The 12046-nt window shown below is 39.4% G+C and overlaps 1 protein-coding gene across 4 annotated transcripts in view; it reads right to left on the reverse strand.

Annotated features, from left to right (window-relative positions):
- The window catches only part of FAF1 (Fas associated factor 1), a 157738-nt gene that overhangs the window by 9020 nt on the left and 136672 nt on the right, over positions 1 to 12046 (reverse strand). For all 4 annotated transcript variants that reach the window (XM_086901513.1, XM_086901512.1, XM_086901511.1 and 1 more), the window contains exons 16-18: positions 10310 to 10390; positions 9926 to 10003; positions 6760 to 6975 (exon numbers count right to left, since the gene is read on the reverse strand). In XM_086901513.1, the coding sequence (XP_086757639.1) occupies positions 6760 to 6975; positions 9926 to 10003; positions 10310 to 10390 (375 nt within the window). The remainder of the gene's footprint in view (positions 1 to 6759; positions 6976 to 9925; positions 10004 to 10309; positions 10391 to 12046) is intronic.

Below are 12046 nucleotides of genomic sequence, written 5' to 3' on the forward strand. Positions count from 1 at the left end.
AAAGGAGAAGCTGACAGAAAACCCTGGACCTTGTCTTCTCCTGACAAAGGACCTGCAGGAAGAGGAGCTCCACTACCTTCTCCCTCATGCTATTTACCTTCATTTTTCTTGTTGAGCAGAGAAAGTACTGGCATTTACAGATGAGAGCATTTGTTAAGCATCCTTACTGCTGTGCCAGGGAGCAAAACAGTGCATTACTTGTGGGCACTGCTGCCTGTGTGCTTATAGTGAACTAACAATTATCCATGTATTTGATTATTTTTAAATGTGCTAGCTACACAGGAGAAAGATGACATCCCCAGGAATACTACAGCTTTCACCCTGAAGATCGATGAAGAGCTGAAAGGCAGCAATATGCTCTGGAAGTCTGAAAACATATAAATACATTTAGTGCTCAAAATGAACTGCAAGAACTTTGCTTTGCATACATCCCAGAGGGGAATGGATGGGAACACAGTCGCTCACAGAAGAATGAGCCAGGACTGGATTCATGTGCACTTAATTATAATTGCATGAAAAAACAATCCAAAAGGATTTTTATCACCAGTTCAAAGGATTAAGATGTTCAGATATCACAATGATATCTACAGTATAACATTGTGATTGGTAGATAGGTAAATGGAATAAAGAGAGTGCCTAGGACTGCTTTGGTGATTTAGTCTGATGCATTACTTATGCAATTACCAAAACAGCAGGAGATCATTAAATTTTCTGGTAACCAGACACAGCAGTCTTAGTATCATACTAGTACAAAGGCTCTCTATTGGTATTTTATCATTTCATTTTCTTCCTACATGGGTCAAAAAAAGCCCACAAAATGGATATTGAACATGAAATCTGGAGAAAAAGTAGAAAATATCTTAGCCCCAGTTTATGCTGGATAATGTTATATGCGAGAGCAAAGCTACAGCTTAACTAAGGCATCTTCCTGCGAACAATAACGCAGGAATTTCCCCTGAAATAAATGTTTTGTAAAATGGGGCAGTGCTGAATAAAAGAGCACTTTGGGTGCAAGGGATGTGCACTGAAGGGCTGTTGGGTGGAATATATTAATCCCATGGTTGGCATTAGTCACTGGGCTAACTAATGAGGATGATTCATGGAGAGCTCGCGCTCCGCATTGAGCATTCAGCGCTGGGTGAATGCTTGCTTACTCTAGTGAGCCCCGAGTAAAAGAGCTCATCTGAAATGCACACCTATTTCCTGAAACTGGTTAAACATTCCCTGTATTCAAACAGAGTTGCTGTGAGAGATCAGAAACTATATTGATCTAAAGAATGCAATTCTACTTATTTTCTTACATCTGTGAGATGAGATCTCCTTTCAGTGACTTGATACATGAAGGGCTTTAATCCTTCACTTTGGATAAGTTACTTATATAAAGACACTGGGTCTGAAAAAAAACCATATCAAGTCTGTCTTTATTGGAAAAAAACATTGTGAAAAATCCTTCTGTAATATTTACAGAATTTTTTACTACCTATATGGAAATTATATTTCCACAAAAGTAAACATGTAAACATGTTTCAAGAAGCAAAATATACTCCATGTTCTCTCAGGTGCTGTCACTGACTTCACCAGAGCAAGAATGTTGCCTACTCCCTTTTTTAGGTGCTGGCCAAAAGACTGTGATCCTGTTCTTTGTGAGCAACAAAGTGGTTAAAAGCAGGAAAATCTGGGAGCTACAAATGCTTCGGTGTCCTTTCCTCTTGCACTCGAGGTTGATCTTTCCAATCCCTTCACTGTTACAAGTGGTCAGGAAGAAGGGTCAGAAACCAGGCTTCAAAAGAGGCATGGGAATATGCCAGTCTGGAATGGCCAATTTGCTTAGGCAACTTCTCAGTGTCTTAACTAAACCAAACCTAACTGCTTGAATAAATAAAATACCAACAGATCTTGACAGGAGAGGAAAGACAAGGGCAGGTAGTATTGACTTAAGGAAAGCTGTAAATGATAGGAGGAGGGATATCTCCTCTTTGTAGGTGGCTGTGGCCTTATGTAAACTAGATCAGAGTAAGCACATGACACCACTGACCAGAAAAAATTAAATTATGTGAATTAAGAGAGATGACTACTACTTTGTGTACTGGGAAAGATAAATATCAGTAACTGAAATGACTGGAAAAATAACAGGTATCACATGTAATTCTAAAAATTTTTGGAACTTATCAGAAAAAATATTTCATTCATTTGAAATCTTCCTCTGCTATAAAATTATTCAGAGATATTCAAGGTATTTTTCTGATTTACATGAAATTACTAAAAACACTATAGGGTATAGCTGTGACACTGCATAAATCCTTTATCCCAATAACATCTTTCTTCCATTTTCCTATCAAGATCATGATTAGGGGAAAAATGTTAAAAGTCAGAGATGGTCCTGGACATGTCAGTCTTTGATGAACTCATATTTAGAGTTTAAACACAACCTAATGAGTTTAAAAGTAAGTTATTTGAAGGCAGTAGTTTGCAGGGGTGAAATTCAGAATTATCCTTACAAAGAACCGCTGCCAGAACTCATATACAAAACTGTCAAACTACCTGGCATAACAATATAAGGACCATGCTCCAACATCACCTATCTGAGAACATCAGAGAGTAACTCCCTGCTCAGAGGACTCCATACCAAGTGCTGCAGCTAAACTTACTACCCTGTGGCATTATTTTCACCACTGTGAGCATCAAAGAGGATTAATCCTGCCAAAGCACAGGAATGAACAATCACATTTGGGTTTGGAGGAATATCTTACTCTATACTCCCATATACTCCTAAAACTATGAATTTCCTGGCCTTAAATTTACAGAAATCCTGATCATTTTTGATTTAAATTGACATGCAATTTGAGTTAAATTCATTTTCTGCCCTTTCAAGGCAGATTTTTTGTTTCTGTTTATTTAAACTGCTGCTGAAATTGGTTAATTAAAAGGATTTAAAAAATCTTAATACTCTAAACAGAGCAAACTGGTTCTGAATTATTAAGCAACATTTTAGATGCATTTAAATAACCTTAAGTGACTTAACTGCCACCTGATCCTAAGCTGTGGCTCAGAAAAATAAAATGTGAAATACTGTAGAAGTCTTGGCTTACCAAGGCTTCCAGATACAGTAAATAAAGAGCTTAAGTCTCTAATACCATGTCTGCAGAAGGCATACTCTCAAATTCATAACTAATGCTCCACCTCAAGAAGAAATCAGCAGCAGAAATTATAGCTTACAATTTTGATTTTTCATGAGAAATTAATGAATTCATTCTTTCAAATGCAGCTTTTAGAAGGAGGAACCATGCCTGGCCCTCCCTTTCTGAGAGACACCATAAAACATTCACAAACATATTAACCCTGGTAGGATGGCTAAATCCCAGTTTGGGTAAATTTCTGCACATTCCTCTTATAGTTTCAGCTAGACCTGGTCCACTTCAGCTTCTTGCCTAAGTGGGGTAAAATGTCCACCCTGTAAGATGTTAATGGTTTTAGGAAGAGTTGTGCACATCACCAGCACCGAAGTAAGTGAGGAACTGGTTATCTGGAGGTCTCCAAAGCACTGGGAGGAGGATTTGCAGCTGGGAGGTCAAGAGGACAATTAAAGTCAGGGTTTGGGAAAGCTTTTAAGAGAAAGGGAACTTAAATACTGAACTAGGAATAGACTGAGCACATGAATATACATAGAATAAGCTCTTTTTGTTACAGTTAAATGTGATTTCTGGAAGAAAGGGAACTAGAACTCTGAAATCAGAACACCATTTAACAGTGCACACATTTGCTCCCATGGAGCCTTTGCAGGTGTATTTAAGAATAATGCCAAGAAATACAATACAGCTTTTCAGTCCCAAAGATGTGCTTGCCAACGTTTCCAGAGTCTGAGGCACGAGCTCCCAGCTGCCCCAAGCCCACATTTCTGACTCACACTGGTGGTACAAGATGTGGTGCTGAGGTACTGAGAGAGGAGCTGCTTAATATCTAATTTCAGCACGGGGAGAAAGAACAACACAGCGAGTGACAAAGACCCAATAACAAGTCACTGCATGTGCTTAACTGCTTTGGAATGTCACTGCTGCTTTAAAATCTACAAGTAGTGTCTGGAAAAGGTTAATCTGTGTATTTACTCATGTGTAGAAGTTTGTATTTACAGGAGGGTTATGATACCAACTTTAAGTTAGCTAAGGATATCTGTGTAAGCAACTGGAACACAGGACTAAGAACTAATGAATTTTTATTTATGAAAGATGTAAAAATGCTTCAGCAACACTGTATCAGGACTGATGGCTTTGAACAGCAGGTAAAAATGCTCGAACAAGTTTATCACATGAAAACGTTGACCTGGATGAAAATAATCCCCTTGTTTTGATAAGACAGAAACACTTTTGGGAGTGTGTATGTTATTGTAAAGCAGCTTAGGATAGAAAAAACCCCACAACCTAACTTTCGAAGACATGTTTTCATCTTACTGCAGCAAAACTCCAGCAAAGTAATTCTGATACTTTCAAATATATTTTTTTCAAAAATGTTATGTATAGTTGAAATACAGACATTTTAAATGCTCTTGTTTTCTGGAGCACAAGCATCCCAAGTGCTCTGTCCTTGGAGCACAGATTCCTATTCATATTTGTAACATACCATACAGCAGAAGGGTCTTGATAACTCACAGTGTATTTTTAAGAGACTACAGACCACAAACCCCAAGGTAATGAATATATATTTTGAGTCTACTTCTTCCAAGCCATTCAACAATGCCTTATTTTTTTTCATTTTTTTTTTTTAAATCTGTCTGTGGAATTGCATGCTTCCAACTTTCCAAACCTGGGGAACGTGACAGATGTCATTTACAGTTCTCAGTGGTTAGCAAACCCCAGGGGAATATTTTTTGTCTGTCTTAGCTCTGGTGGTCACAATGGCAACGGGATTCATACATGCCTGAGTCAATCAGCATGAATCATTTATGTGACTCCTCATACATGGCATTATTAGGTTGGAATCATAGAAAAAAGATGACAGGGTCTTTGCTTCCCACACCACAGACCAACAGCTCTAGACACTGCCATTAAATTCTCCTTTCTTTGCCTCCTTTTTCTCCCTGCCAGTTTCATGGATATACTGATAATACCAGCCTGTTCTAATTTAGTGGTATTTTCTTTTTCTACTCCTTTTAAAACTTGTTCTTATGTGATTCACCTGATAAATTTTTGAGATTTTTACAGACTACTAACATTCATAATGATGATGATGTGAATAAGTACAGAAACAGCCAGTGTAAAGTGAAAAAGAAATGTAAAAAGTTAAGAGTAATATACTTGTAGGGTTTTTATATTAAATATGTATTACATCAGAAATAAGTTACAGGTGGGGAGGCATGACTTGCAAAATATTTAAAATGTATAAACCCATTGTTTAGATTGTAAAACACTGTTTTTCTTCTGTCAAGTACACTGAACCATCAGTAATCCTGGGAACACAGGTGACTTCTAGTCTTTGATTCCACTGGAAATGATACTGCATGCTTAAGGAGAAAAGTCAATTAGTGATTAATGTGATTCCTTAAATGCTGCTTTTCAGTCTGACTGATTAGGATTGCCAATACAGGACAAGGTGGAAGAAGAGCTGCAAGCACTGCAATCCAGTTCACAGTTTGCCAAAAATGGGTCAGAAAGCACATTCACTCACAAGATTGCATGCTTGCTAAGGATGAGCTGCTTCTCCTTTGGAGTACTTACAAATAAGACGATAAAGCAAGATGTTATCTGTTACAAACTACTGTAAACATGTCAATCAGAGCCTCATTCCTAGTGAACTTCCTCCAGGGGCAGTGATGGGAAACAAAATGGAAAAGCAACCCAAATTACTGAACTCCTTTGGTGAAAAATGGCCCAACCAGTCGCCTGGAGATGCCTCCAGCAAACAAGACCCCATCTGGTCCAGAGCTGCCCCCACTCCTCTGCAATGCTCAGGCAGTATGGCCAAAGAGCTGCTGAACATCACCCACCACTGCTTGGCTCTGTCCTGACATCTCTGCAGTGCCTACTCCCTTCACCTTTTTTCAAACACTGCACAGTTGTTCCCCCACTGACTTTCACCTTTGCTGTAGCAATGACTAAATAAGTAATGAAAGCTAATTTGTGCAGAAAACACAGAGGTGGATTTTCAAAGAAATTCAGGAGCCAGCACAAAAATTATCTGTTGATTGATCAACAGAATTTAGTTGGCTATTGTAAGCAGTGAGCAGTATTGATTCTGAAAATCAGTCACAGCACGTTCATCATACAATTTCAAGGTAGGAGGTGTAATTATCTACTGGTATTATGTAACAGATGGATCAAATATTTATTAGGATGTACTTAATAGTTCATGACTGAGTACTACCTGATGCTGAGCCTTGTTCATAACATAAATTTGCATCCAAATGGCAAAACCAGAAAGATCAGAAGTACCAGCCCATAATGGACCTAAACCATGAACTACCAGCAGTGTTGATGGAGCTTCCCTTGAAAAAAGGATGTGAGCAAAGCTGGCTCAGCATATTCAAGTTGTCATTGAAAATGGTCCACAACTTTTTCTGAAATGTAGGATTTTTCACAATGTCACTGGAGGCAGGTTTCACAGCTCTGTATGTAACAGCATTGGTCAGCCAGCAGCTGGCTTAGAGCTTGGCAGCACCTGAGCATACTCAGGCACACCTTTTACCTTCTATGCCGTAACACCCCAGCCCATCTAACCCACAGGAGCAAGAAGCAGAGGTATTTATTGCTGAAAAGTATATTTACTCACATCTCTCCTCGGAAAGGTGCCCAGCAGCTTGTACTCCTCCCAAGGATATCCCTTGGAAGCTACAAAATCAAAGACAACCTGCAGCTTGCTGCTGGCCAGGAAACGCCGCTCAAAGAATTCTCCGCTGGGCATTCGGATGCGGAGTTTGCTGACGGACTCAGTGCTCTCCTCCTTCGGCTCAGGGGGCAAAGACTGCTCCAGAGAGAGCCTGATAGCCTGGGGAAGCAAAAACAACCATTTCAGGTTGCAGTGCCAGCAACAGAAGAAAAGGGAAGAAAGCTTTTCTTTTTATTTCTTCTAGAACTTCAAGATGTGTCGCAGTGCTCCGGAGCCTTTATATCTCAATGACAAAATAATTTTTATTCACTCCTTAATAATAGCCCACCAGACAACTAATTAAAATAAATCCTTCTTTATAACACATATTATTAGGTCTACAGTTAATGCACGATGGGATACGTAATTTAATCATTTGGCAGAAAGCCTTGGAAAAAAATTGAATGAGAGAATAATTGTCAAGTGGCCAATTGCTTCCTTAAAGAGTATAAATTAAAAGGCAGTAAAAGTATTTCTTTAAAAGCACTTGTCAAATTGTCTTCCTCTTGCAATGGTAATTGACCATTTGCAGTAGACTGGACCATTAATGGCAGTTCAGAGTGAAAAGAAATATATGCAAGAAATTTACTATAAATAAACTGAAACACTGTTAAAAGATGCAATTAAAAATGCCACGAATGTCCATTAGATACACAGAGTACATATAAAAGTAGGAATAATTAAAGAAGAAAACTCAGAGAACAGAAACAGGAGCTTGAAGATTTAAAGTTAGTAGTAGTAGAAGTAGTAGAAGCAGTAAAAGTAGTAGAAGTAGTAGAAGTAGTAGTAGCAGTATTTGCAAGAAGATGGTTCCAAATACAGATGAACGCATTTTCTGCAACAATTTGCATGAAATCAGCCCTCAAATTGCAATGCCACTACATGACAGTCATGTGCATGTCTGTGTTCCTGCTAATATTGCTGATGTCAAGATTTTAAGAGCAGGACTCAGGTCTGTGTTCTCTGTCCTCTGTCTCTGGGAGCTGCTACAGCACCAATCCTTTGATTAGATTTATTTTTTTTTAATATAAAATTAATGGCTAACATTAGACTGCTGAATGAGGTGGTCTTGATTTCCAAGGGCATTTTTGGAACTCATGGGCAGCATCAGCATCTGTCAAAAATTTGCTCATACTCAGAAACAGCTCTGTTACAATATCACCTCACTTAAGGTAGCACTTAAAAAGAAGGTAAATGAATGGAAGAAGCAGCACAAACACACTACCTGCCCCAAACTGTGCCTAAAAGACAATTTTTCAAACTGAAGAGACAGTTAGGCAGGGATTTACCCATTTTTAAGGAACTTGCAGTATACACAGTTGCTATTTGTGCCTTTGAAAACCCCCACCAAGGTCATTTAGTAACAGAAACTGATGGAGGGTGATTATATTGCAGGGAAAGGACTGGGAAGAAGCAAGATTACAAAGGCTTTTAAATAGTCTACTTCTCACACACACACCTCTGAGCAAATTATATCTCAGTATAAATATTTATACATAGAACTTGAGTTCATTTTTGCTCATCTACTATGAGATTATATTTTAAATAGATTCTATTTTAATTTTCTCCCTCTCCATTCTCAACCACCTGCTTACTGTCTTGCTGTTTTGACATTTCCCCACACAGTATAACAACAGATGCTACATTATTTACTGAACCCAATCAATTATATTATAGAAAAATAAACAACAGTAGCTCATTAGAGCTCCTTCCTTTGTGCAAAGAGTGCATTGCTCGCCAAAGTAACCACTCTCCTGTGCTTCAACATAAAATGGCAATTTACAGTGGATATTCTGTACCAGCAAACCAAGTCAGAAAACAATGACATGATGAATCACATTAAAAACTCTTGGACCTGAACAAGCAATTTCAGTTTGTTGATAAAAAGATGTTCAGTATGTGAAGAGCTCAACAGTCAGATTTTAAAATACAAACTGAACATAAAGCCACTTCTGTAAGTAAACACTGTTGCAAAACAATTCAGTCCAAGTAATCTGTATACTTGAAAATGGGGAGTGTTAGTAAACATTATTGTTAAAATCCCTTTTGTTCTACTAAGCAAACAGATCCTATTATTTTCATTACTGCACTCTGCATTAAAACAGGGAAGCCCAGGTATATTTTGATAACATGGGCCAGTCTTGCAGCCTTTGCATAAGGAAACCATTTCCAAAAGGCCAAGGTATCAGAAAAGGTTCAGGAGCAGATATAATGAGGCAGAAATAATTACTGTTTCTATGCATGCAAAATAACTTAGAAAAGAAAAATGTATTTCCTGCTTTAGCCTGAGTGTCAGCTGATTGTGAGGCTGTTCCTGCTACAGTGGATTCATGTTCAGCTGCTATTAACCTCACAGAATTGCCATCTCACAACTTGTCTAGATCCTGAAAAAGGCTGCAGGAGCCATCTCTGAGAGGCACTGGGACCCTCAGACTTTACAAAATTGAGAGAATATACAAAATAGCAGTTTGAGGAACAGCACTCTTCACAGCACAGAGGTTCTGTTTTCATACAGAGGCCTAGACACATAAAGTGCTTGTTAAAACACAATTTTCATTCTAAGGAAGATCCTGTAGAAGACTATTCAGAAATTTTTTAAAGTACTGTAAATCCAAATGTCAAGATTCTGGATTTTATTTTCTTAATTTTTTAATAACTGGATTGTCTCCCAAATTACATCCGATCAGAATTGCAGGCAGGCTTTGTGCTACTTCCTGGAAAAAATGAAAGGGCTCCGTGTTTTTAAAAGGAGTGGCTGCATAAAACAGGTTGGAGCCACCCAAAGATTCCAGCATTTATTGAGCTCATTTCACAGATCTCCTTTGAGCAGATCCATCTTGGCTATATTTGAGACCCTGATGATAAAACAGAAAATCTATTAAACAGTGGATGAAAATGATTTAGCTGCATTTTGTTTCACAGATACATAGTAAGAAATCAATAATACTAAGGAAACTTGATCACATAAAATGTGTGCTTTGAATTGAAGTTGCAGTGTGTGTTGAGTGACAGTTTCAGTGCTCATAAGCTTCATGAATTCAAAGTTATCAGAAAAGGTAAAACATCCCACCTCACGTTCTTCCTCCTGTTCTTTTCGGATTTGTTCCAAGCGAAACTGCTCTGCCATCTCTCTCTCTTGTGCTTCCCTCTAACAAACACAAAGGGCAACCCCACATAAATATGTCACAAATACAAATGCAAAAAAATTTCTCAACATTTCCATAAAAATTAATATAAGAGATAGGATATTATTAAATGAAGCCAGGATGGGCTTAGCTAAAAGATGTAGTCAAATCTAGTCCTAGTGACTTTATCTGGTGCCACTTTACAACACTGAGGATTTTAGGGTCTCATGCTCAGAGCACAACTGAAGGCAGGCCAGTCCTCTGCACCACAGAGCATTCCCAAACTCCAAAGGGTTCCCATCCCATGGGGTCTCTCCCCCAGCACACACCTTGGCTCTGTCGGCCTCCAGCGAGATGCGGTACGCTTCGTCCTGCTCTCTTTTCACATTTTCTCTGGCTTCACGTTCATCCTAAAGGGGAAAAAAGAAAAAAAAGAAAAAAAATCAAACAGTGGACCAGTATGATAAACACCTTTATGTTTACCAGCACTCTTTAATCCCAATTCAACATCACCCAACTACCACTAGGAGAAACACGTCCAGAGATGTCTAAAGGGTGACTGTGGCTTTACAAATTCTGACTACCTGAAGCATTGATTCAGTTGCCAGGTAAGGGAATGGTGTGTCCAAACCCTGGCCTGAGGGTTGGATGAGGCACCCAGGCTCTGCACTGAGGGCCATGACAAGCACAGAGACCTGGGGAGGAGCAGCCTCCAGGGGAGGGGTCACTGCAGGGGGGTACAGGCTAGAGCTGGGGGGGGATTTTCCTCCTGCACCCAACAGCTTGGATGGTTTTGTAACAGGGAAGTGAGGTTTAGATGCTGAGGCTGGATTTTCATTGGCTCTCTACTCAGACTGACAGTGGGTAATGGCTGGTCCTGACAGAGAAAACCCAATCCCAGGTCCTTCCTGGGTCACAAACCCCTCAGCAGGGTCCAGCCAGGGTCACGACTATCAAACATCATCCAGAAGCCTCAGTTCACAGTGCTGAATATTAGACAAAGATGGGAAAGCAGCAGGTCCTGCTCTGAAGTATTTCAAATGGACAGATGCAGGCAAGCAAGGAACAGGAAGTTACCATGCCAGCAAAAAGTATCTTATTAACAGTCACAGCACAAAAAAATAAAGGTTTACTAAAAACACACACATGACCGAGGCATCATCCACACAGTGGAGAATCGAAGAGTGGATATCCCCAAAGGCTGGAGTAACTGCACTGGGGTGATGTCAAATAAAGCAAAGTGTACAATCAATAGCTTCATACTCTGCCTCTGAAGCAGAGATAGTGGCTGCTCCCCTGTGCTTACTCATCTTACATCTCTAATCCCCCCAGAGCCCTGCAGAGGCTGCACTGGTCCCTACAAAAATCAATGGGATTTAGCTGTGAGACTGCTGGTGGGCTCAGCAGGGTCTCCCCTGCAGCTAGCAGTAACACAGCATTTGCACTGGGGCAATCTGTCCCCTGTGTTTCACAGAAATTAAAGTCTACTGCCTACTGCTTCTTGAAGAATTATGTCATCTTCCCATCCAGCTGCAACATTTATTCCACATAAAAGAATCATTTTGCTAAGTGATCAATTTTCTCCTCAAAATATCATTATTTGGCAAAAACTCTGAAAGGGAGGAGCTCATGCTAATTGTAATTATCACAACATGTTCCTCAAAAAACCTCGAACATCTCAGTGGCTAAATCTCTAAAGCAGAATGCAAACACAGGGGAAAAAGCAAACTGCAGGGAAAACTACACAGCTTCCACCTGGAAAGCGGAAAAATCTTTTCAGAGGAAATTCCTCTTCCTTACACTGACAGAACCCAAAGTTATTCTACAATGAGTGTGTCTTGAATTTCATTCCAAGACATAGAAACCATCACTTTATTCAGCAGAGCCAAAACACGAGTAGAAGTAATTCTTGCAAAATGCAAAAAAGGACAATAACCGCCAAATAACCTTTCCCCTTCCTGCCCACTCTGGACATTGATAAGTTTGAGGTACTCTGCTCATGGAACCTGAATATGATAGCAAAAACAACCCTACATGAATATTCCATTTTTGAGATGAGGGGGCAT

Source organism: Cyanistes caeruleus, chromosome 9 (genome assembly GCF_971803275.1).
Source record: "Cyanistes caeruleus chromosome 9, bCyaCae1.hap1.1, whole genome shotgun sequence".
Classification (NCBI taxonomy): Eukaryota; Metazoa; Chordata; class Aves; order Passeriformes; family Paridae; genus Cyanistes; species Cyanistes caeruleus.